At 43.8% G+C, this 26,524-nt stretch overlaps 1 protein-coding gene across 2 annotated transcripts in view; it reads left to right on the forward strand.

Annotated features, from left to right (window-relative positions):
- Window positions 1-26,524, forward strand: part of LOC125282002 (focal adhesion kinase 1-like) — a 97,138-nt gene that overhangs the window by 42,268 nt on the left and 28,346 nt on the right. For both annotated transcript variants that reach the window (XM_057312991.1, XM_057312992.1), the window contains exon 3: window positions 17,583-17,809. In XM_057312991.1, coding sequence (XP_057168974.1) covers window positions 17,615-17,809 — 195 coding nt within the window. In that variant the 5' untranslated portion in view covers window positions 17,583-17,614. The remainder of the gene's footprint in view (window positions 1-17,582; window positions 17,810-26,524) is intronic.

The following is a 26,524-nucleotide window of genomic DNA, read 5'->3' on the forward strand; positions in this document are numbered from 1 at the left end:
TTTTTCTCTCCTGTGTTGGGAGGGTTAATGTGTACTTGTTAGGATTTGTATCGGGATTACATTAAGTGAGTAATGTATATAAAAAACTGCTTAGGTGGCTAGCACATTGGCAATATTCAGTAAAAGGCTTTTTGTTTTTTACCTTATAATACTAGACTCAATTTTGCCTTTTTTTTTTTTTTAAGTAAACGCTACCCCCGATGTGGGCCTTGAACTCACAACCCTGAGATCGAGTCTCATGCTCTACAGATTGAGCCAGCCAGGCGCCCCAGGTTTTTTCTTATTTAGTAGAGGCTGAGTATATACTGTGTTCGAGTACAGTGAGATTTTAGTCATGTATTCAGTGAACATCTGCAAAACCTGACCTGACCTGTTTCCAGTTGGTATATCTGTTGTGTGGCTTTCATGTGGCATGCACAGGGCCAGCAGAAGTCCCTGCCTTCTCTGCAGGTGGGTCCCCATGTCTGCATTCTCCCTTTTCAGCAAAATGCCATGAGTTCCTTGCGTGTCCTGCCTGCACCTCCTTTCTTTATAAGCTCTGTGGAACTCCCTCTCAGCAGGCATTTCCTCCCCCCATCACTGCACTGGGGTGCAGAGAGAGGTTCTTCCTTTGACCAGGTCGTGCGTTTGGCACCTCCTTCCTTGACTTGGTCTCTCAGCCTCTCGGTTTACCTCCTAGCCCACTGGGTGCAGCTTCTTCGTTTCCTCTGGTAACAAGGAGCTTTCCCTGTCTGTCTCTAGACATCACAGAGGGCTAGGCGCTGTTGTCACACCTCTTTCAAGTTGGAAAGTGCTTTCAGGGGAACAGACATGACGCTTCAGCATCTGTAACCCTCCCAGGGCTCAGGGATCCAGTACAGGGCGCATTGCCTAGCAGGGCTCATCACAGGGGATCCAGGAGCCAAGCTTGAAGCATGACTAAGAACAGGAGGTAGCAAGGAAATGGGGGAAGCATGAGAGCCCTGTTAGGGAAGACTGCTCTGGAGTACGGCTGTGGAACATGGCGAGGAGAACGTGGGTGCTTGAAGCCGGTGTAGGCCAAGTGCTCACGCCTGTAGAGAAGAGGTTCCGGAGGAGCACCCTGCCCCCGGCTACAAGCGTGATTTTTCTGCTCTTCGAAGGCCTCGTATTGAGATAGTTTCTTTGTAAGGAAAGTGTTTGGATGCAGTGTGCACAATGATAGATACAAGCTCAGAAATGTTGCAGTGCTGGAGGAATTAGTTATGTACGTTTTCTGCATGGATTTTGAACGCCTGCATTAACTCTTTTATTTTACATTTTTAAACATATAATTCAATTATAAAGTAATATTATAGAAAAATACTTTAGCTGTGTTTCTTTCCTCTGGGAGATTTGCAATTAGTAACAAAGATGTGCTCGAGAATGTGTATCATTGATTGATGTGCTCAGTAGAAGTAATTAGGAACCAGGCATGGACCTCCTCAGCCTGGCTTTAAGGGGACAGCCCTTACTGCTGTGATTTCCAGGAAACCTGGGGGTCCTGTCGTGTGACACAGACACACCAATCCAGCCTCCCACCGGCCGTCCACCCGTTCCATCTGGCCATACTTCCTCTATTTCTTTTCATCACTTTAGCTACCAGTGATTGAGTGATAAGGAAAAAGATGTCTTCCTGCCTTCTTCTTCCCATTGCCAGTCAGTCGCGGGGAAGCTGCAGTAGGAAGCCCCGTTCCAGGATGTGCCAGATTTCTCTGGCCTTTCCTGCCATAGGTGTGACAAGATGTGCCGCACCCATCAGGGTACACTCTTTTACTCCTAGTGTGGGGACTACAGTAGTTGTGTGTGTGCACGCGCATGTGTGCATACTGATGAAAGTGGGCTGCTTCCCCCAGGTCGAGGGTTTCAGGGGCAGAGAACATTGTTAGGTGGGGGTGAAAGGGCTCCCTAGTGTTTAGATGTATGGTGTACCTTAACTGAAAGGACTTCAGAGCCCCAGTGTCACACTGTCACCACCTGGCCATGGAGGAGACTTATGTCCTTGGAACATGCAGTGTCTTTCATCTTAGACTTTTATGTCGCTGTAACCAGGCAAGCACCACCCACCTCTAGCAGTTGAGGTGGAAATGAAATTAACCGAGATGACCTATGTCCTCCTTGCATGTAGAGTCACCCAGAAAGTAGTAATTTTGTTTGTAATGAGTGTTGGCAGTGGCAGACATTTGCCTCCGTTGATTGGACTGTTGGTCTTAGAGCTGGGGTCCAAGTTTGAGTTTTAGGGGATCCATGAACTTTTCAATCATATACAAAATTTTGTGTTTTAATGTATATGCATTTTCTCTTGAAAATGTTCATATTTTTCAACAGATTCTCAAAGATCTCTGTCATATGTATGTCAGTATGTGTGTAAAGAACTCCTTTCATAGAAGATGGTAAATGAATGGTAATTTGGTATTTGCAAGCATCATTCATTTTACCTGTTTTGCACAATAACATGTTCATGTACAATTAGAAGAGAGGCCTAGGCAGAAACGTAAAAATCAAGAACAGTTGCCGTTTATGAAATGTGCCCACGTGAATCGTTTCTTTGCTAGGTTGATAATTGTGGCTCAGGCAGTTGATTTTAGCCAGTGCATTTGGCATGGCATGTTGCTTTTGGTCATTTGTCTTCTGGGAAAATTTTTGTTCTCATTTTGTAAATAAATGTGTGCGTGTGTGTGTGTGTGTGTGTGTACTGTAAAATGCATACGTCTTGTGTATCCTGGTGTAGGTTTAACTACTACCTTCCATATCAGTGTTTACAACGTCGCCAGCCCCAGCAGCCTCCCTCATGGTTCCTTTCAATCAATATCCCTGGGAAGGTGACCAACATTTTGATTTCTGTCACCATGACTTTGTTTTGCCTATTTATCATAATGTCCGTGAAATTCATCCAAGTTGTTGCATGTAGCACTTCCTCATTTTTCATTGCTATATAGTATTCCATTTAAGAATATACCACAGTTTGTTTTATTATTGATGGATGGTTGGGTTGTTTCCAGTTTTGAGCTATGTGAATGGTGCCGCTATGAATACTGCATGCGTCTTCTTTTTTTTTTTTTTTTAAGATTTTTTAAAATTTTTGACAGAGAGAGACAGCGAGAGAGGGAACACAAGCAGGGGGAGTGGGAGAGGAAGAAGCAGGCTCTTAGCGAAGGAGCCCGATGTGGGGCTCAAACCCAGAACGCTGGGATCATGCCCTGAGCCGAAGGCAGATGCTTAACCGCTGCGCTCCCCAGGCGCCCCCTGCATGCGTCTTCTGGTGGCCCTGCGCCTGGGTCTCTCTTCGGCATGTACCTAAGAGTGAAGTGGCTGCTTGTAGTGTGTGTCCCGGTGCTCTCCACCTGTAGCAGAGATCGTTTCCGACATGCCTGTATCAGATTATAGCCCAGCTACCAGCATAGAAAAGCTCTATTTGCTCCACATCTTTGCCACGCTTATTAGCATTGTTGGTGTTTAAGATTTTGGAGCCATAGAAAAACTATACTTAAAAAATAAATTTTAAAAATGGAGATAAATTTCACATAACAGAATTTCACATGTGACATGAAATTCTCCATGTGGTTTTAAGTGTACACACAGGGTTGTGCGAACATCGCCGCTGTCTGGCTCCGTCACCCCAAAAAGAGACCCAATACCCATAGCCAGGCACTCCCCATCTCCCTCCCTCCAGCCTCTGGCAAGCACGTACCTGCTTTCTGTCCCCTTGGATTTGCCTCTTCTGGGATTGTCATCTACATGGCTCCTGCAACCTACGGCCTTTTGTCTGGCTTCTTTGACTTACCCCAATGACGTCAAGGTTTATCCATGGTGTAGTGGTACCAGGACTTTGTCCTTGTTATGGCTGAATGCTCTTCTGCTCTGTTGTATGGATAGGCCAGTTTGTTTCAGCATTCATATCACTAAATGTTATTGTTCTGTTAGAATAGAGAAGATGGAAATTATTAAGCAGCACCTTTACATTTGTGTCTTGATCTGACCTCTGGCTGATTGGCTGCAGTTTATCGAAGTTTGCTTGGAGCACATGGATGGCGTCTGAGAGGCAGCCTCAGTTCCCTGCGGGTGCTCCTAGAAACAGTGCAGTGTGCGTGACATGTTCCTCTATTGGGTGACTTCGGCTAGTGGCCTCTTGGAGTACCTTCTTCTTTAGTTAGGCCACTTCTGGGCCATTTTCCTCATCATGGTTTCTCCAGACCACCTTTTTATCCATTTCGGTTCCTTTTGTTACTGTAGCGTTAATTGGATCTTAGCTCAGCACAGTGGCTTTGTTACAATATTTAAATATCTAGCTACCTAACACAGAAGAAGATGCTAACACAACAGTCACGAGAAACTGGGGGAACCTTCATTATGGCTGGTTTTCTAGTTCGCTTAAGGCCTGAGAGAAAAAGTCTCTTGGATCAGGTTGGTCCGTCTTGGATAACAAAGTGGACTTTTTTTCCCCCTCGAATCCATCAGTTATTTCCCCTTTTCTAAATTATTGACCCAGTATACCTGTTGTACAGTTCCGCCTTGGCTATCCAGTGAATGGTCGAGAATGACTATAACATCTAAGCCTGTGAGCCGATGAACTTTTGCTGGTGAGGTGAGCCCTTAGAGCTTGGGCTGGTGTCGTGTTCCGTGGGCCGTAGCTACCGGTAACATGGTCCCGTGCTCTCGGCTGGGAGCTCCTAGCCGGCGTAGAGACCCTCCTACAGACCGGGGAACTACAGGTTTTCAGACCCTCCGACCGTTACTAAATACAAGGAACTGCAGAGTTCATTTGATCAGGTACGCTGGGGGCGATCACCTGATTCCACAAAGAATAGTTGGGTGGTTATATTTTGAGAGAATATACATCTATTGCATGTGATACCTGGCTTTTAACAGTCAGTCTGTAATTAAATTGGTCTCGGTGGGGCATACAGATACCCTGAGAGAATTTAAATAGAGCCATACTAGTGTCGGTGTAGTTCTCTGAGGAAGGCTGCTGGCCCAGACTGTTGATCCTCGGGGTCACGTGTTCTCCCGATTCCTCAGAGTCCCTGAGCTCCGTTGGGGCTCAGGGAAATACCAGTATTGTTGGTTAGTTAGTGGCGCCTGGAGCCTAGTTTAGGTGTCTTGGGGTTAATAATATTCTGGTATCGGAGGTGAAAGGAAATGTGATTCTTAGATTTGGGGTGAAGTACAGTACCATTTGTGTTCCTAGCTTCAGTTCTAAGGTCCTTGTTAGAAAGTTGTAAGGATAGAGAATCAAATAGACAGTTGGACAGATTGTCCGCTAATGTGCTTGTTTTGGAAAGACAGGGAAAGGGAAAGATAGTAGGAGGGCAGAGAGGACTGGAACGGTCACTGAACAGGTTAGTAGACTGAACCAACGTAAGATAAAGATGTCTAGTATCTGTGAGTTTTGGTAGGGTCAGTTGGGTTATCTGATTGAAGTCCTTCTGGCTTCATTAAATCGAACTGGACAACTGTTTCATGATACCGGAAATAGTGGAAACATAAGACCTGCTTGTTGTGTGTAGGGCCTCCAGGATTCTCCTTTTACCTTCACAGGTGTTAGTACAGGCTTCAGGCTTTAAATGGGAGGACATATGCCTGTTAGAGCCATCAGTGCAGCCACCCGAGCACACAGAGGTGGCTTCCGTAACATAGCAATCAGAAGTTTAGAAATCCAGGGGCACCTGGGTGGCTCAGATGGTTGCATGTCCAGCCCTTGGTTTCCGCTAAGTTCATGGTCTCATGGGTCATGGGATTGAGCCCGGCAATGAGTCCTGCATCCCTCCTCATGTTGGGCTCTGCGCTCAGCAGGGAGTCTGTGTGAGATCCTCTCTCTCCCTCTGCCCTCTCCCCACCCTGCTCACATGTTTCCCTCCCTCCCCTTCCCTCCCTCTCTCAAATAAATGAATACATCTTTAAAAAAAATTAGGAAATCCAGCACAGGGTATGCCTTAATTATTTTTAATATTCTAAATTGACAAAGCAGTTGTATAGTTTTGGTTTTTGTCAAGTACAAAAAATGAGAAGGGCTTAGCAATGTTAGAAATGTCCAATGTAGAAAGTTACTATAATATTCAGAAAGGAAAAGATCAGTTTTCCATCTGGATCCCAAGATAGAATCTCTTTCATATTTGTTTTAGGTGTTTAGCTAATTGGATCCATGGAAAAGGTTATTTCTGATTGTTTCTAAGTTTTCCTCCTTTTATAGATGACAGTGTTGGCCAGTGGCCACCTCTCTGTTTCTGAGTTTAAATATATACAAGTGGGGGCACCTGGGTGGCTCAGTTGGTCTGCCTTCAGCTCAGGTCATGGTCTCCGGGTTTTGGGATAGAGCCTCACATCAGGGTCTGCTTCTGTCTGTCCCCTGTGCCCCTACCCCCTCCTCCTCCCCCTGCTGTGCTCTCTCTTTCTTTCTGTCAAATCAATAAAATCTTTCTTTTTTTTTAATGATTTTTTATTATATTATGTTAGTCACCATACAGTACATCCCCGGTTTCCGATGTAAGGCTCGATGATTCATTAGTTGCGTATAACACCCAGTGCACCATGCAATACGTGCCCTCCTTACTACCCATCACCGGTCTATCCCATTCCCCCACCCCCCTCCCCTCTGAGGCCCTCAGTTTGTTTCTCATAGTCCATAGTCTCTCATGTTTCATTCCCCCTTCTGATTACCCCCCCTTTCTTTATCCCTTTCTTCCCCTACTGATCATCCTAGTTCTTATGTTCCATAGATGAGAGAAATCATATGATAGTTGTCTTTCGCTGCTTGACTTATTTCAGTTAGCATTATCTCCTCCAGTGCCGTCCATGTTGCAGCAAATGTTGAGAATTCGTTCTTTCTGATAGCTGAGTAATATTCCATTGTATATATGGACCACAACTTCTTAATCCAGTCATCTGTTGAAGGGCATCTCGGCTCCTTCCACGATTTAGCTATTGTGGACATTGCTGCTATGAACATTGGGGTGCATATGGCCCTTCTCTTCACTACGTCTGTATCTTTGGGGTAAACACCCAGTAGTGCAATGGCTGGATCATAGGGTAGCTCAATTTTTAACTTTTTAAGGGACCTCCACACTGTTTTCCAGAGTGGCTGTACCAACTTGCATTCCCACCAACAATGTAGGAGGGATCCCCTTTCTCCACATCCTCTCCAGCAATTGTTGTCTCTTGCCTTGTCTATTTTTGCCATTCTAACTGGCGTAAGGTGGTATCTCAGTGTGGTTTTGATTTGAATTTCCCTGATGGCTAATGATTTTTTTTTTTTTTTAAAGATTTTATTTATTTATTCGACAGAGATAGAGACAGCCAGCGAGAGAGGGAACACAAGCGGGGGAGTGGGAGAGAAAGAAGCAGGCTCATAGCAGAGGAGCCTGATGTGGGGCTCGATCCCACAACACCGGGATCACGCCCTGAGCCAAAGGCAGACGCTTAACCGCTGTGCCACCCAGGCGCCTGATGGCTAATGATTTTGAACATTTTTTCATGTGTCTGTTAGCCATTTGTATGTCTTCATTGGAAAAGTGTCTATTCATATCTTCTGCCCATTTTTTGATTTGTTTATTTGTTTCTCGTGTATTGAGTTTGAGAAGTTCTTTGTAGATCTTGGATACCAGTCCTTTATCTGTAGTGTCACTTGTAAATATATTCTCCCATTCTGTGGGCTGCCTCTTAGTTTTTTTGACTGTTTCCTTGGCTGTGCAGAAGCTTTTTATCTTGATGAAGTCCCATAAGTTCATTTTATCTTTTGTTTCTCTTGCCTTTGGGGATGTGTCATGAAAAAGGTTGCTTTGGCCGATGTCGTAGAGGTTGCTGCCTGTGCTCCCCTCTAGAATTTTGATGGATTCCTGTCTCACATCGAGGTCTTTCATCCATTTGGAGTTTATTTTTGTGTATGGTGTGAGAGAGTGGTCAAGTTTCATTCTTTTGCATGTAGCTGTCCAATTTTCCCAGCACCATTTATTGAAGAGACTGTCTTTTTCCCACCGGATGTTTTTTCTTGCTTTATCAAAGATTAGTTGCCCAAAGAGCCGAGGGTCCATTTCTGGGTTCTCTGTTCTGTTCCATTGGTCTATGTGTCTGTTTTTGTGCCAGTACCATGCTGTCTTTGTGATCACAGCTTTGTAGTACAGCTCGAAATCCGGCATTGTGATGCCCCCAGCTTTGTTTTTCCTTTTCAACAGTTCCTTGGAGATTTGGGGCCTTTTCTGTTTCTATACAAATTTAAGGACTATTTGTTCCAGTTCTTTGAAAAATGTCCTCGGTATTTTGATCGGGATAGCAGTGAAAGTGTAGATTGTTCTGGGTAGCATGGACATTTTAACTATGTTAATTCTTCCGATCCATGAGCATGGAATATTTTTCCATCTTTTTCTGTCTTCCTCAATGTCTTTCAAGAGTAATTTATAGTTTCTAGAATATAGGCCCTTTACGTCTCTGGTTAAGTTAATTTGAAGGTAACGTATGGTTTTTGGTGCTATTGTAAATGGGATGGATTCCCTCATTTCTCTTTCTTCGGTCTCGTTATTCGTGTATAGAAATGCAACTGATTTCTGAGCATTGATTTTGTATCCCGCCACATTACTGAATTGCTCTATAACTTCTAATAGTTTGGGAGTGGCTTCTTTTGGGTTTTCCATATAGAGTATCATGTCATCTGCGAAGAGAGACATTTTGACTTCTTCTTTGCCGATTTGGATACCTTTGATCCCTTTTTGTCGTCTGATTGCTGTTGCAAGGACTTCTAGTACTATGTTGAATAATAGTGGCGAGAGTGGGCATCTTTGTCGTGTTCCTGATCTTAAGGGAAAGGCTTCCAGCTTTTCCCCATTGAGAATGATATTTGCTGTAGGCTTTTCATAGATGGCTTTTATGAGATTGAGAAGTGTACCCTCTATTCCTACACTCTGAAGGGTTTTAATCAGGAAAGGATGCTGTATTTTGTCAAATGCTTTTTCGGCATCAATTGAGAGGATCATATGGTTCCTGAGTCTTTTCTTGTTGATATGATGTATCACGCTGATTGATTTGCGAATATTGAACCACGCTTGCATCCCAGGTATGAATCCCACTTGATCATGATGGAGAATCCTTTTAATGTACTGTTGGATTCTATTAGTAAGTATCTTGTTGAGGATTTTGGCGTCCATATTCATTAGGGAAATCGGTCTGTCATTCTCCGTTTTGAGGGGGTCTTTGCCTGGTTTGGGGATCAAGGTAATATTGGCCTCATAGAATGAGTTTGGTAGCTTTCCTTCTGTTTCTATTTTTTGAAATAGCTTTAGGAGAATAGGTATTATTTCTTCTTTGAATGGTTTGGTAGAATTCCCCAGGAAAACCATCCGGGCCTGGAGTTTTGTTCTTTGGAAGGTTGTTTATCACTGACTCAATTTCTTCATAATTAATTGGCCTGTTTAAGAAATCAATTTCTTCCTGTTTCAATCTTGGTAGTTAATAGGTTTCCAGGAAGGATTCCATCTCTTCCAGATTACTTAGTTTATTGGCATATAGCTGTTGATAAAAATTTCTAATAATCCTTCCAATTTCAATGGTGTTGGTCGTGACCTCTCCTTTTTTCATTCATAATTTTAATAATTTGGGTTCTTTCTCTTTTCTTTTGGATAAGTCTTGCCAGTGGTCTGTCAATTTTATTGATTCTCTCAAAGAACCAGCTTCTAGTCCTGTTGATCTGCTCTCCTGTACTTCTGGTTTCTGATTGATTGATTTCTGCTCTAATTTTGGTCAACTGCTTCCTCGTGAGTGGATTAGGCCTGTCCCTCTGTTGCTGTTCCAGCTTCTTGAGGTGAGAATATAAAAGCTGCATTTTAGATTTTTCTATTCTTTTGAGTGAGGCTTGGATGGCTATGTATTTTCCCCTTAGGACTGCCTTTGCAGTATCCCATAGGTTTTGGACCATTGTGTTTTCATTCTCGTTCGTCTCCATAAATTGTTTAAGTTGATTTTTGATTTCCTGGTTTATCGAGTCATTCCTGAGCAGGACGGTTCTTAGTCTCCAAGTGTTTGAGTTTCTTCCAAATTTTTCCTCTGGTTGAGTTCCAATCAGAGCGTTGTGGTCTGAGAATATGCAGGGGATAATTTCAATCTTTTGGTATCGGTTGAGACCTGTTTTGTGTCCCAGAACATGGTGTATTCTTGAGAATGTTCCATGGGCATTAGAATAGAATGAGTATTCTTTGGTTCTGGGGTGTAGTGTTCTATGTATATCTATGAGGTCCAACTCGTCGAGTATGGCATTCAAAGCCTTTGATTCTTTGCTTAGTTTTTGCCGGGGTGTTCTATTTCTGATAGTGGAGTGTTGAGGTCCCCTACTATTAATGTATTTTTATCTGTATGTCTCTTTATTCTGGTTAAGAGTTGGCTTGTGTATCTTGCTGCTCCCCTGTTGGGGGCATATATATTTATAATTGTCATATCCACTTGTTGAATACTTCCTTTAAGAATAATATAGTGCCCTTCTGCATCTCTAACTATAGTCTCTCGTTTAAAATCCAGTCTATCTGATATGAGAATTGCTACCCCAGCTTTCTTTTGAGGTCCATTTGCGTGAAAGATGGTACTCCATCCCCTTACTCTCAGTCTGAATGCATCTTTGGGTTTCAAATGAGTCTCTTGTAGACAGCAAATGGATGGGTCATTTCTTTTTATCCAATCTGCAACCCTGTGGTGTTTTATGGGAGTGTTTAAACCATTTGATTGGCTCTAAGAACTGAGAGATATGATTTTAATGATGCCATGTTGCCAGTAAAGTCTTTGTTTGTATTGGCTGTGACTTTCTGTTCTGTATCACTCTTGGGGCCTTTTTACCTTTATAGAACCCCCCTTAATATCTCCTGTAGGGCTGGTTTCGTGGTTACGAAATTGGTTAATGACTGGCGATTCTGAAATGTCTTTATTTCTCCATCAATTCTGAATGACAGCCTTGCTGGATAAAGGATCCTTGGCTGCATGTTTTTCTCTGAAAGAGCTTTAAAAATGCCCCCCCAACCCTTTCTCTCATTCCAGGTCTGTGTAGACAGGTCTGACGTAATTCTGATGCCTTTGCCTTGGTACGTGAGAAATTTCTTTGCCCTGGCCGCTTTCAATACTGTATCCTTGGATCTAATATTTGCGAAATGCACTATGACGTGACGTGGCGTAGGTTTGTCGTGGTTGAGCTTGAGAGGGGTCCTCTCTGCCTCTTGGACACGAATGTTTGTTTCCCTTGCTAGATTAGGGGAGTTTTCAGCTACAGTTTGTTCAAATATCTCTTCTAGACCTCTGTTTTTCTCCACCCCCTCGGGGATGCTGATGATTCTGACATTGGATCATTTCATTGAGTCAGTAATCTCCCATAACGTACATTCGTAAATAAATAAAATCTTTAAAACATAAATACATAAACAAACACAAGTAGGTTATGATGACTTAACTGCTATGACTTAACTACACTTGTCACATTAACTTTAGATTTAAAACATGTTCATCTTAACAACACTTTGTTAATGTGGGTTTTACAAATAACATGTTTAAATTGGCTGAATTAAGTAAGACTGTATGTAACTCAGCACAGTTGTATTCTTTATATTTTGCCATTCCTCATTTCCTTAGGAATTTTTTTAAGTCTCCAGAAATTATTCACCAATTACTTTCAAGGTCTCGGTGTTAGCAGTCTTAGAAATTAATTTATAGTTGATATTAAAGACTAATGTTGAATATTTTCATGAGATATATAGCATTAAAATTTTTATAGTGATATCTCAAGTAAAGTAAATGATTTACATAGTTTGCCATATTATCCGAAATCCAAAAAACAGTCTGTGTAATGAAGATATTAGTTGAATTGTTATGCCGGCAGTCCATGCTTTGCATGGTTCCAGCATGTACGAATATCAATTTCTGTGGCTTAAATAATGCCCGTCCTCAACAGAATGGTTCCGTTTTAGTTAACACAGGTTATCACCTGTGGGCAATTGCATCAAGTACAGACTCGGTCTGCAGATCACTACAGAAGCAACAGATGTGAAGTGTGACCAGCGGCCGGTCACGGTAGCTCTTTCCCAGTCTGCTGCTGACTGGCCACCCTGCGTCTGTTACTCAGTTTATACACAGACAGCAAATGTGTAGTCGTGGTGCCTTCTTGTTTGCCAGGGATAAACCCCTGTGACATTTTACAAAAATGGATCATCACAGGAGGGAATTGGACAACAAAGATGAGTTGCAGTGTTGAAGCAGGAAATGGTCACACTGGAAGTGAAATCGAACGGGCCGAGGTCCTGTGAAGCTGGTGACCGTGGAGCGGGAGCAGCCGAGCCCTCGGCTTGCATGAAGCCGCCTTAGGAACCAGCGGACTTAGTTGCGTTACTCTGGCCAGTGGACCCAGCAGTTATTTCAGCTCTTAAAGCCGGTGTGTGGAGTTTGGGCAGGCTCTGCGTGCTACAGCTGGAGGTGATGCGGACGCAGAAATCCCAGCAGTGCGGCGGGAAGTAACGGAGAGTGTAAGTGTGTGGTGTGCGGTGCGGCAGAAGCTTCCTGCGCCGTGCGGGTCACCGTGCAGCGTTCTGACTGAGACGGTCACAGAAGCACATAGCTGACTGTAGGAATGTTGACTTTGCTGTGGAGCCAGACTTTCTAGTTGTGTGGTCAGAGGAGCTTTGCAAATAAAGGTGAACTTATTGACAAGTGAGGAAGAGAGTTGTGACAAAAAAGAGGATGTTCCGGAGGAGGAGACGTGGCAAGAAAGTTCGTAGCAGAGGCGGTTTAGGAGGTGGCTTACGACACTGAATGTACGAGGCTACAATGATGGAGGCTGACCCAAAACTTAGAAAGGAGCATGACAGTTTGCCAAGGCATTGGAAAGATACTTACTCCGTGTCTTTCGTCATAGAGCGAGGGGAAGAAGAAGGCAAGTGCTGTTCAAACCACTTTTGTCAAGTCATCGTAGGTCCCACGCTCCTGTGCAAAGCGAGAACCACCCGTGCTTCCTTTAGTTGGGATCCATGCGATATTAGTTATCTTTGCTGATAACAAGTCATCCCAACACTTAGTGGCTTAAAATGACAAGAATTATTTTGTTCCAATCTGTTGTCTGGACAGGGCTCCGCAGGGACAGCTGTTTCCATGTGGCGGGAGCTCAGGAGGCACAGCGGGCAGCCAGAGGGCCCACTCGGAGGCTGGCTCTGCCACGGGCCTCGGAACTCGATGCTGCCTGTCAGCGGGCAGCTCAGCTCAGGCTTTGGTTCTTGGAGCTCAGTTCTCGGGCTTCTTGCGCTTCTGGGTAGCATGTGATTGGGTTTCATGAGCGAGCAGCCCAAGAGAACCAAGGGAACCTAGTTTGCCTCTTAATACCTGGCGCGGGATGTTTCTTAGGTGCGTCAGGAGCCCCCCCAGATGTGAGGGGAAGGAACGTGGCCTCCACCTGTGGAAGAGAGAGGCAGAGTCACACTGGAGCAGGAGGCACTTTCACGGCGACTTTTGGAAAATACAGGCGGTCACGTATTGATATAACATTAAATATTTAAGTAACGTTAGCTCTTTGTTAAGTAAAATCAATATAGGAAATTTAGTGTATTCAGATTAGACTCTTGATGAGAAGAGAAACCCGAATCTTGTGTGAAAGAACAACATTTGGGAGAGGAAGGTTTTTACAGCAGTCTAGTTTGTTTAAGGATTTCCTGTAACTAGGGTCATCACCAACTTCTTAAAAACTCTCCAAACTTGTTTATGTCTGAAGTTTTTAAAATTGAGCTGTAACAGTTTGCATTCTTTGCTCCTTCTCTCATGTTCTGGCAGACATCTCAAGTTTTATTAAAGGGCTGGCATATTTCAAGGAGAATCAGTTTGCTGTCTTGGTGGGATCTTGGGGTGTTATAGTGAATATCAGCTAGGGAACTCTGGGAGTTTTTTGCTTCCTCTCTTGCATCTGTGCTATTTTATGGAGTATTTATATCAGACTGTGGGGTGAGGCCCAGCTTGAACTCCAAGTTTTGTCAGCACCTTGTTTCCTCACACCCTGACTTGGGACTGCCCTACTTCTTTCAAGAGCAGAAAAGGTGTCTATCTTCTGTGTTCAAGGGAGAGCGGAGGCTCCGATAGTCAGCAGCGAGATTAGCATTCCGTTTTAGGAAGCCCTGCCCTGCACCCCCCTCCCCCACCCTCCCCGCAGTGCTGCCTGGGGCAGTGTGCTGAGTGTCAGAGCTCTGATGCCTGAGCAGGTCTCAACTATGGAATGAGAAGTCCCAAGCGAGGCTTTTTGCTACACTTCCCCATTATCAGCATCCCCCAGCAGAGTGGTACATCTGTTATAACTGGTGAACCTACATGGACCCATCAGTTATCGCCGAAGTCCACGGTTTACTGTCGGGGTCACTCTTGTGGTGTACGTTCTGCGGGTTTGCACAGATATATAATGACATGTATCCTCATTATACTGTCCTACATAATCTTTTTGCTGCCTGAAAAGTCCTTTTTGCTCCACTTTTTCATCCTTGCCCCCCCCCCAAACTCTGCATCCACTGAAATTTTTACTGTCTCTGTGGGTTTGCCATTCCTAGAATGTCATATATTTGGAATCATATAGTGTGATCGGCTTCTCTCACTTAGTAATACGCATTGAAGTTTCCTCCAAGTCTTTTCATGGTTTGGTAGCTCATTGCTTTTTAGCACTAAATATTCCATTGCCTGGATAGACCACAGTGTTTTTTATCCTTTCACCTGCTGTAGGGTGTCTTGGTGGCTCCCGTGCTCTGACAGTGTGACGAAGACTGCTGCAAACAGAGACCTCTGTCTGAGTGTTTATCCACCCTTGCCTTCCTCTGACGGGTCCCTCTTGGTCATGATACATTATGAAATATTGCGTGATGACATTTGCTGATCTTTTTTTTTTTTTTTAAAGATTATTGCACCTGTGTTTGTAAGAAAGATTGATTCGTACCCTTTCTCATATTGTCCTTGACTGGTTTTGTGTCAGTGTTTTGCTGGTTTCATAAGATAAGTTGGGAAATGTTCCCTTTTTGTTCAGTGGAAGAATTTCTGTAAGATTAATATTATCCTTCCTTAAATTATTGGAAGAATTCAGATATTCCTTTGTGGGAAGAATTTTAATTGCAGATTGACCATTTTTAACGGAATAGGTCTATTTAAATGGGCTTTATATTTATGGTTTTGGTTTCGTACAGCAGCAGTTTCTAATGGCTTGGGCTTAAGTTGTACTTTGTAAAGAATTGTGTATGCCCCATCTCAGGGTACCTGGGTGGCTCCGTCGGTTAGGTGTCCGCCTTCGGCTTTGGTCATGATCCCAGGGTCCTGAGATCAAGCCCCAAGCTAGGCTTCCTGCTCACTGGGGTGCCTCCTCCTCCTTCTCCCTCTCCCTCTGCCCCTCTGCCAGCTTTTGTGCTCTTTCTCTGTTAAATAAATAAATAAAATCTTTTAAAAAAGAATTGTGTATGCATCTCAACTTTTATGTTCATTGACATAGTTCATGATATTCTTAATAATATCTGATATTCTATCATTACTTCCTATTATTAACATTCTGTTATCTGTTCTGCTTCATTCTTGCTGTCATTAGTTTTCGCCTTATCTTTTTTTTCCTTGATTAGTCTTGCTAGAGGTTTATCAGTTGCATTATTCTTGTTAAAAAAAAAACCAAACCTTGATTTTGTTCAACTTCCAAATTGTACTGTGAAATATGGATATTTAGATGATTAATTTCCAATCTTCATTTCTAATACATGCATTTAAGAGTATTTATCTTAGGGACACCAGGCTGACTCAGTAGGTGGAACGTGCAACACTTGATCTCAGGGTTGTAAGTTCAAGCCCCAGGCTGGGTGTAGAGATGACTTAAAAATGAAGTCTTTAAAAAAAATAATAAAAGCGTAGATTTTATTCTAATGACAGCTCTGTCTGCATGTAGTATTGATCTTTCTTTTTAATTGTATTGTTGAATTGAGAATACTTTGAGTTTCTTTTTGGCTAATGGGTTACTTGAAATATGTTGCTTAATTTCCAAACGGTGATTTTTTTCCAGACAGTTGGTGATTTTTTAATTATTTTGTTGTTGTCCAGCTTTAATGCTAGAGACAGAATATACTTTTAATAATTTTAGTCCTTTGATATTTATTGAATCTTGCTCTTTCACCCGCCACGTGGTCAGTTTTAGTGACTGCCTCCTGTGCGTAGTTAGTGGGTACTTCTCTTGCGGAGGTGAATTGCGCTTGGGTGTAGTGCTTTCTGTTGGTTAGGTTGAGTTTGTCTGTCATGCTGTTCCCGTTTTGTCTGCTGGGCCCAGGTGGACTCCTAGTCTCTTCTGCCTGTCTTCAGCTTCACTGAGCTTCTAATGGCTCCCGTTGGGCTTGGTTTCAGGATTGGTAACTATCTTAAAGGGACAACTAGCGGAGTGTGTGGCTCAGTTCTCCAGCCTGTCCTGCTCACCAGAGTCCTAGGGTCCCCATGCTCATAACTTGGTCTCTCACTGCCAAAAGCTCAGCCGGTTTCTCTCTCATTGGTGGCTTTTTCTTGGATCTTCAGGCTCTTGAAGGCCCAGAATTGGCAAATGCCCTTTGGGAAGAGGCAGCTGTTGTTCAGTGTCTCTTCATGTCTCCACCTATGTCCCCTGCTGTCCTGGTTGCCTCACAATGTCTTGGACTCCAAACGTTGGTCTGGTTTTTTTTTTTTTTTCTTTTTTTTAAAGATATTATATATTTATTCGACAGAGACAGAGACAGCCAGCGAGAGAGGGAACACAAGCAGGGGGAGTGGGAGAGGAAGAAGCAGGCTCATAGCAGAAGAGCCTGATGTCAGGCTCGATCCCACAACGCCGGGATCACGCCCTGAGCCGAAGGCAGACGCTTAGCCGCTGTGCCACCCAGGCGCCCCGTTGGTCTGGTTTTTAACCTGACTTTTCTCAGTGGGAGTGTTCATGTTGGCCAAGCTATTGCCCCACATTCAAATGGAAGTCTTCCTATCACACCGACAGACCAGACAGTGGTTGGTTTGTGCTTTCTGGTTTCGTTTTATTTTCAGTTGTGACTTGTCTGACTCTCCTGCTGAGGGACTGGATAAGTGGGAGGACTTGGTTTTAACTCTGGGGTTTTTGTCACCAGTGCCTCGTATGTGTCATGACCACTCATTGCATTTTTATTGTATGAAGAAAGAACTTGCATCTCATGTATAGGTTTTCAGAAGTAGTCAGCAAAATTAACATATTTGGCTTTCCTGTGAGGTTTTCCACAGATTTAAAGGCTGTGATTTTAAAAGGGTGGACGGTGAGGTGACATTGTTCATAGATAACATGGTGAATGTTTGACAGAGCTAAAATAGGACTCCTGGTCTTTTAATTTGTTAAGAAAATTTAACAAATATTTGTTATGCTATTGTGAATTCGGTAGTGCTCTGGGTGCAGGAGAGTACAGCGATTATCTTGGTCAGTCAGGTCTCTGCTCTCCCGATGCTCACCTTCTGCATATGACATGACCATAGGGGAAGAACATAGAGCAGTGTTATTAATATAAGGATCAGTATATCATGTTTTAATAGATTTTAACCACATTTTAATAGATTTCAAATATGGTACACTGACAGCTTTTTTTTCCCCCTTCTAGAGTATGACAGATACATAGCATCTAGCAAAATAATGGCAGCTGCTTACCTTGACCCAAACTTGAATCACACACCAAATTCGAGTACCACAACTCACCTGGGTACCGGAGTGGAATGTTCCCCTGGGGCAATGGAGCGAGTGTTGAAGGTCTTTCATTATTTTGACAACAGCAGTGAGCCAGCTGCTTGGGCCAGTATGATCAGGCATGGAGATGCTACCGATGTCAGGGTAAGTGCATTTTCCTGGGAGAGACCCTTCATGGACATTAAAGTTACATGGGCCTAGGTTAATGGCACACACCAAAAAAGATAAAAATTTTTATTCCCATATTACAGTGATGTTAACTTTTTCTTTATATTATTTATTCACTTAATATGTGACTGACAGAATTTTAATTGTAAAATATCTTAGGAAAATAATAACTGAATCATGTTATTCATATAATGCTATTGATGTTTTTCTCTCTCTTTTTTTTTTTTTTAACATTTTAGGACATAAGAGAACAAAGCAATTAAAACAACCTCTAATACTTAGGAAATAAATTATTTTCTATAAAGTGAATTTTGAAGGTATCTGCATGACTCCAGATAGGATAGGTTCTTCAAAAACTGATTGGTTCCACACACCAGACATTTGTCAAGGTTCTGGGGATATAAAGGGTCCCTGCTCATACAGCTTACTGTCTACTGTGGTGGGGAGGAGACACCCATGGCCTTAGTTGCAGTGCAGAGTGTGCTTCCCAAGGCAATCCTGGTGGCGAGGTTGCCTGTGTGAGTAATGTTGAGTGTGGGTGGTAGCCTGTGGGCGGCCAGTGAGCATCGTGGCCAAGAGAGGTGAGAGGCGCTTCGTGGGCCAAGATTGCTGAGAGTGGGGGGTGAGAGGGTAGCAGTGTGGTTTCAGACAACTGAGTTCAGGACGCCAGTTTTCAGCAGGTGTTTACTTTGGCCAGGTGTTACAGAGAAACTGCTCCTTCCTTCCCTCTGCCTACTCCGTGTTCATCTCTAAGGAGGACAGTGTCCAATGCCAGGATGAACAGATACATCTTTTTTCCCCCCTTTCTTTTTATACTAATGAAGCTATTTAATCTGCTGCTCTTAAACTTATATGCCTTAAGTACTTTTAAGCAAATTAAAGGGATTGACAGAATTTAGATTGAAGGGCACAGTATTACATTGAAGTTCTATGTAATTTCCATTACCTCTATAATATTGCAGTACTCACTGTTCAGGTGGATTAATTATTCAAAGGTGAATAATTCATTCAGGGTTTAAATATGTACTAACATCTACTTGTGGTATAATTGAAATATAGTAGTCTCTTGTTTTAAAAAGCTTCAACTTTTTATGAAGCTCGATAGCTTTTTCTAGCTTTCCCATAGTTTTATTTTATATTTAATTTTATAAACAGAGTCACTTGGTAGAAAGGCCAGCAGCCAGTGTTCTACCTTAATGTTAATTGGAAGATTCATATTGGAGAGAAACCTTGCAAATGTAGAGCTTATGGGAAGGCTCTTAGTATATGTTCTAGTCTTTGTGAATTTCAGTTACAGTGAATGAGGAAGTCTCTTAAAGCACTGCATCAGCCTTAATAAACTTCCGAGTATTTGTACAGGAGGGGAGCCCTTTCAGAGATGTGAATTTGACAAGACATTTAGCAAACATTCAAGATTGATTATAACTGAAAATGCACCGTGGAAAGGCTCCACGACAAAGGTGTTTTGGTATCAAATTTACTATACACAAGAGGATCCATATCAAGGAGAAAACCAATGATCCCTGGGCACATGTCAAGCCTTTAGCCAATGTTACAAACTTACCAGATGAAAACGTTTATATTGTGAAGAAGAACTTAAACCAGATTCACATTCCTAAGTTATGAGAACATATTCGTCGGACCTTTATGAAGATCAATATGAGCAAATCCATGTGACTGAGAACCAGGTGGTTTTACTTCATAGTAATTGATAAATGTTTGAAATTAAATAGGTCCCATCAGTTGATGATTTCACCTTGAGGCAAAGAACTCTGAGTTGGCATTGGTTCACCACAGCTTTTCCTGTGATGGAAGGTGGGCGTTATTCATCACTCATGTTCATTTAATGCTATAACATTTGAAAATGCAGTAGTTTAATTCTAAAGTAATGGATTTGCACAACTGAACAGAATAGTACTGAAGCACATGTCCATGCAGTCTTTCTCCCCAAGAAGCACCACACAAGGAACACTACAGATAAAGGAACCGGCATATATCATTAGGGGTACAGTGGAAGGAACGTGGCAGCATTTGAGGCCCAGTAACCTCCGGCAGAAATGGGTGCGGGGCTGAGTTCAGATTGGAAGCATAGGCACTTGGTAGAAAGCAACAGACCATTTAATAATGGTAGCAAAGAGGAAACCAGGCCACCCAGTTTCTGAAAAGAGATAGCTTACTGTTATCCAAAGTAACCGAATATTAGAAAACAACCCAAAGGAGCTGAATAATTCGATTCAGACCCCACCCTGCTGCACTGCCTGCTCTGGGCACCGTGTGCAGCAGGTGGACACCCGGGCGTAGCCAGTCTCAGCCGATGTCTTGTAAGTGTAAAAATACAAGGTTTTGAAGACTTAGTGTGAAAAAAGAAGGTAAAATATCTTATTAATAACCTGTTTTGATTGCCTGTTGAAAAGATCATGTTCTTGACATATAGTAGGTTAAATGGAATATGTTATTAAAATGGAATTCACCCATTTCTATTTATTTATTTTTAGAAATTTTAAAGGAACATGTACAGCTTGCATTTTCATTTCTGCTAGACAGTTGTGCTCAGTAGAAGGTAATTTGCTTGACTCAAGAACCAGCACCTTTGGAGGCGTTGAGAAAATATCTGGATTCTTGTTGTAATTCATTATAGAGGTTTTATTTCTCATGCTGCAGTTAGTAATTTTACTCCTTTTACAGATATGTGCTACTTTATTTTAATTAATTTAAATGGTTGTTGAAAGGATTCCTAGGACTACAGCATTTATAGGCAAAGCGTACAAAGCAGTGTCTCAGGTGCAGGCCTCATGGCCTCGGACACTCGGAGGCCATCCCTGGCCCACGTGGCCACCTGTGTAGGAGGAGGCCCAGCACCTTCTTCGGTGGGGGGGGGTTTCTGTGAGATGGGCACGTAAGCACGTTCTGTCTACGTCATCTGCCTCAACCTGGCTGGTGTGGCTGCCCAGATGCGACCAAAATCAGGTGCGAGTCATAACGCCGGTCATGATTCCTGCCAAGTGCTGGCAGACTGGCGCATCCTGCCCCTAAATAAGCAGCAGCCCACGGGGGCAGACATCACCTACCTCGGCCATAGCGTTGGCCCCGGGTCAGTAGCAAGGCCCAGGCAGCTCCAGAGCTCAGATTGGGGTTAACTCATGCCGGACTATATTGAATAAGAATGGTCATCTAGAAACATTGTAGTGGTACTTCAGAATAATAAGGGTGTATAGAAAATTCCAGATTCTACCAGAGGAATCCCCTACTTGGGAAACAGAATGACATTTACATCAAACTTTTCATCAGCAATGCTGGATGCAGGACAACACTGGAACAGCATCTTCTCAGGGCTCAGGAAAGTGAGTTGTACCGCAGAAGTCTTCCAGACAGACTACCAATCATGAAGACTGGGAATGAAGGTGTCTTTAGAGAAATAAGGGTGTAGAACGTTAATCCCACAGGCTGTCTTTAAGAAAACAGGAGACATAATAGAACAGATCCGTGAACCCAGAAAGAAGTGCTGTAGGGATGCAGGCGGCCACAGGTCACCACCGTGCTGTGGTCTCCGTGCAGCCCCCGTGCACCTCTCCTCCATCTTCTTGGTCTCTTCAAGCTGTGACCACCATTTAATCCAGCTCTGCCTTTTCCACACCTGCCCTCATTCTGACTGGTCTCCCTCTGAACTTGGGACCTGTGTGCCGCCCAGCTGCATCTGCCCCTCTCCTCCGTCTCTACGCTTCTGACTCTGAAAGGACTGTGTGTCAGTCTGAGGGCTTCCCTTCTTTCAGACACTTAGAATCATCTGTTGCTCCTCCTTTGCTTACGCCCTACACCCAGTACGTTAGCCGGTCCTGCCACACGGTCCCCAGATGCACCTAGAATCCACCCACTTCATCTGACCCCTACTGCGACACCTTCTTCGAGCCACATGGTCTCCTGACATCCCGCTGTCCCCCTGGAACCCCTGAGTCTGTTCACAGCCCAGCAGCCAGGTGACCCTATGAAAATGAAAGCCAGAGCGTGTCACTCCTCAACTCAGAACCTTCCTGTGGCTTCCTGTCTCATGTAGGGTGAACGTTCAGGTCCTTCAGAAGCCCCTGACTCTCCTCTCCCTGTCGCGCCCCATGACCTTCTCTCCTCCAGCTCGCTCCCTTTGACTTTCAGCTTCCTGCGCCGTTTCTCTAACATGCCAGTCTTGTAATCAGTCATTTGCTCAAAACCTCCAGCAACTCCCCATTTCTCTCAGAGGAAAGCCAGATTCCTTCAGCAGCCTACGAGGACCTACAGGATCTGGCTCTTTGTGGCCTGTTCTTATTTCCAGTGACTGCCCTCGTTCCCTCGGCCTCTCAGCCCCAGAGAGCTCCCTCTCTGCCACCTTTTCTATTGCCCATCACCCCATTTTGATGATGATTTGTCCTTGCTGAGATTGTCTTGTTTCTTGATTTGTTTGCTCTTTTATTCTCTGCTTTCTTCCCCTAGACCGTAAGCTCTGTGACAGCAGGGGCCTTTCTGCCTCCTGGTATTGTCCCCGGCATCTTCAGCAGGGCCTAGCAGGCACACAGACTGGTGCTTGACAGAGCCCCATTGGAGTAACTACACGAATCCTAGATGAAATGGAGTACTTCTGATAGAAATGTAAATTAGGAACATTGGTTGCAGAAGTAGAAAGTAGTAGACTGATGACCGTAAAAGAAATTGAATTGATAATCAGAGATTACACCTATTGAAAACCATACCTGTCCTTACTGATAACTTCTGTCAGACCTTCATTCCTACCTTGTTACTATTTTCCTTAAATCACAGGGTCTAGAATAATCCATTTTATACCCAGACACCAAATCTGGGCAAGTACCATATAATGCTGCTAAAGATTAAGTTGCAGTTGAGTTGTTGGACAATATTCTTGTCACCTTCAAAGTTATCTTCAAGTTTATTAACAGGCCCAGTGCCCTTTCCTGACTACGTAGTACACTGCGAGGTTTCAGTGCTCGTCGTGAGCCTCTAGAGGAAGGTGATGTAATTACCTGAACCTGCAAGAGGAAGTGAACACAAGAAATTCAGTCCTGTAGTTTGCTAAAAGGTGAATGGAGTTGGTTGGATTAGGACTAACTATTGTAACCAAGCTGGTAGTAGGAAGAATAACAGTAGAGAGAAGCATTCTGATCAATTTAAAATCGGCTTGCTGACCAGAGTGGGCAGACACGTGAACAGTGTGGGATTCTCTGAGTTTGTGGGAGTTAGGAGCTCTGTGAACAGTGCTGTGCTAAGAATGGCTAGTGGCCGTAGGGGAAGGCAGCCAGCAGGCAGTTTTCCCTGAGTTCAGCCCAGAGGGCTGCCTGGGGAACTCAGTGTGTGGTAGTCCCGTGGTCTCCAGTGTTCACTGCTAGGTGGTGTCACAGATGCCTTATGTGTGTCTCAAACGTAAACTTTTTCTGTCTGATAGAGGATCGGGTGAATGTGCATTTAAAAGCTCGAACACTGATTATGGTTTTTCAGATAACTTTGGTGCAGGAAAGGACTACAGAGATTTTAGTTAAATTATTCCTTTAATGGAGGGAGAGTATCATCCAGGAAGAAACTAGAAAGAAAATCCTTAAGGAAAAAAACAGACTCAAAAGCAGTGTTAAGAAGAATATGAGACAGTAAGAGCATGAGAAAGAATTCTCTTATCACTAGATGCTTAGAGATGGCGATTGTGGTAGAGAGAAGAATGGCCCTTAAAGAGTCCACATCCTAATCTAGAACCTGTGTATATGTGACCTTCCATGGCAGAAGGGACTTTGAAGATGTTACCGAGATGAAGATGACCTTGAGATGGGGGAGATGAGGAGCCGCAGACCTTTTCTGGCTGTGGTCCGAGGGAGGGGACTGCGGATGAAGGGTTGGCTGCAGTGCAGACGCACAGAGGGGCCTCTAGCAGCTGGAGAAAGCCAGCCGAGAGCTTCCAGAAAGCAGCACATCCCTTCCAACACCTGGATTTTAGCCCAGTGAGACCCATTTCAGATTTGGGATCTTCCAGAACGGAGAAGTATACGTTTGTGTTCTTTTAAGCCCCTCCGTGTGTGGTTATTGGTTACAGCAGCAGTAGGGAGCAGATAGACACAGGCGTGCTTTGTCTTGGCCGAGTTGGGGCCGACTTCTGCGTGAGTGCTGAGCCGACAGAAGGGCTGCGCTCATGTTGGAGAGCAGGGTGTGGATCTCCACGCCTTCTTTGTGGTACAGAAAGACCTGCACAGGAGGAGCCGAGGACAGTAACAGCTGTCGGTTTCCTTACTGTGAGGAGCATCTGAAAGAGAGACGCAGAAAAATAACGGCCGGACGTTGTAACAAACAGATCAGTAGTGATGAGTGCACTTGTAACTCCTGGGGGGAAGTAGAGACACGAGCACTGTTCACAACACAGTGTGTGGTTTTAGATCTCTCTCAGAATAAAGACATCTTGCAAATCACTGTGAGAAGACAGCTAGACACAGCAAGTATCTCTTGTTATCTAGTTGCCACCTTCCCCACAGACTGTTCATGCTCACCTCTCTCCTTCTAGATTAAGGCTTTGGAGGCTAAGGGTGCTGTCTTACCACCAGATGTAGGCTAGATGCAAATGACCAAAAGAGTGAGTGAACATTCAAGAGTGGATGAACATGAAGGAATGGTTTGCAGGATTTCTTTCTACCAGTGGAAAGGTCATTATTTCTTTCTAGAGCATAGTCTGAAAGATAAGTGACCAAGTGGAACCAAGCAGAATCATAAAAAGAACTTTTAGAAATGAAAGTACAGTGTCATCTCACTAGTATATAATGAGGGAAATGTAAATTATAATAATGAAATGCCCCCCTTCTATGGTCCGTCACATCGATAAACACTTTAAGATTAATTTTACCCAGCATTGGCATGAGGTGAAGGACAGTCTCTAACATTGTGTGCCAAGTATAATTGGTATAGTTTCCCTGGTGGCCATACTTCCAAAACGTCACATTTTAAAGTAGCTTTTGACCCAGTGCGTCTGTTTCTAAGCAGTGCTGCTGCATGTGTACGATGCCAGCTAGAAGCTCGTTCATAGCAGGATTGCGTGCACCTCCACTTCCCTTTCTCCCCCGGAGCAAGGAAGCTGACAAGACAATAACTGTCCCCCCGTAGTAGAATGGCTCTGAGGCCACGTGCTCTGTTCCTGATGAGATGGGAGCCTCGTGTACACACTGGCTAGTGTCTTTTCATCCTCAAGAAGAATTCTTTTCCTGCGAATATCTCATGTGAAAATTAATCAGGAAAATTATATATTTCCAAATTCTGGGATATGATACAGATGAGTAAAGGGATAGTTCAGAGTAGCAAAGTGTAGGTTTATCTACTGTAGGGTAGGATTGTCCTGGGACATCAAACCAGGATGAGAAATTTAAATGTAATTCAGCTGCCATTAGTGGCAAATTATAAAGCCTTGTCCTGTTATCTCCCTAGAGATCTTTTTCTGAATGTACGTCTTCCAGAAATAATACATGCATACTTTTCCATATGGTAGTAATGTTGGGTTTGGGTTTTTTTTGTTTTTGTTTTTTTTTTTGAGTATGCATTCCTTACTAAATACCTAGTCCTCAAAGTTATTTTTCAGTTATGCAGAACCAAATATTTGGTTCTCAAAATTATTTAAGTTACTGAGTGTATGTACTGAGCTTCAAATATAGAAGTCCTTGTGTATTCATAATCTTGGCCACCATTCAAACTGAGTCAGCAGTGAGATATTCAGGAGTTCTAGAGAAACAGGACAGAACACAGTATGGAAGCATAAAGAAAAAGCAAAACGTGAAATAAAGGGAAATGTCTGTGTGTTTATTGCTTTTAATTTTTTAGTGGAAAGTGAAAGTTGCTACCTTGTTTAATGAGGAGGTTCTGTAGGATGGGAACTCTTTGTTCAACAGAACCCAACCTGAGGTCACACTGGGTGTCTTCAGGTCGCGTGATCAAGTGAATGGACTAAAACTGTATCTATCCCATAAAACTCCAGGTTGGGAGCCTGTCTTTCCCCTGGGCTCCACAGCTCTGGACTAAGCGTCCGTACACTTGCCTCTCTGCAGGTAGGCATCTGTGTGCCCATTCCTTGAGAGGTCATGAAGATAACCTTTGCTAGGGGTCATCAGGGAGGGCATCCAGAAAGGGTAGGATTTCTCTCAGACTGTGGATGGTACATCAACAGTAAGAAACCGTTTGTCCCCGAAGGATAGACCTGGTGAGACAGAGGGTTGGGGACGGATGTGAACATAAACTTCGGCCCTAACAGTAGAGAGGCAGCTCTGGAATCTGTGCTAGCAGGGAGCTGCTGTGGAGTAAAGAGATGTGCTAAAACCCGAGCTTTAGTGAGGGCCACCGGTGTCGGTGTGCTCTCGGTAGTGAATTGGCAGAGCTGGGACAGGAAGACAAAGCGCTTTCGTGGGAATTCGAAAGCGGCGCCAGTGCCTGTCCTGTGCAGCTCAGGGATTTGTGTTGTTGGCAAGGAGAAGCTGCAGAAGTTGCCGCTGAAAGAATTACTCGAAATGGCTGTCTCTTCCCCCTAGGCAGATCCCCTGCCCCAGAGCACAAGAGGTGAAGACTAGGGGGCGGGCTGGGTTTCGGCTCCCGCTGCCCCGTGGCTGGGTGCCCTTGGGTAGACACAACCTGCAGCGTCTTTCGTGGTGGCCTGACAGAGATTCTGGGCCTTGAATCAAAAGCCAGGAAGGACAT

The sequence above is a fragment of the Ursus arctos genome, unplaced genomic scaffold, assembly GCF_023065955.2.
Source record: "Ursus arctos isolate Adak ecotype North America unplaced genomic scaffold, UrsArc2.0 scaffold_16, whole genome shotgun sequence".
NCBI lineage: Eukaryota > Metazoa > Chordata > Mammalia > Carnivora > Ursidae > Ursus > Ursus arctos.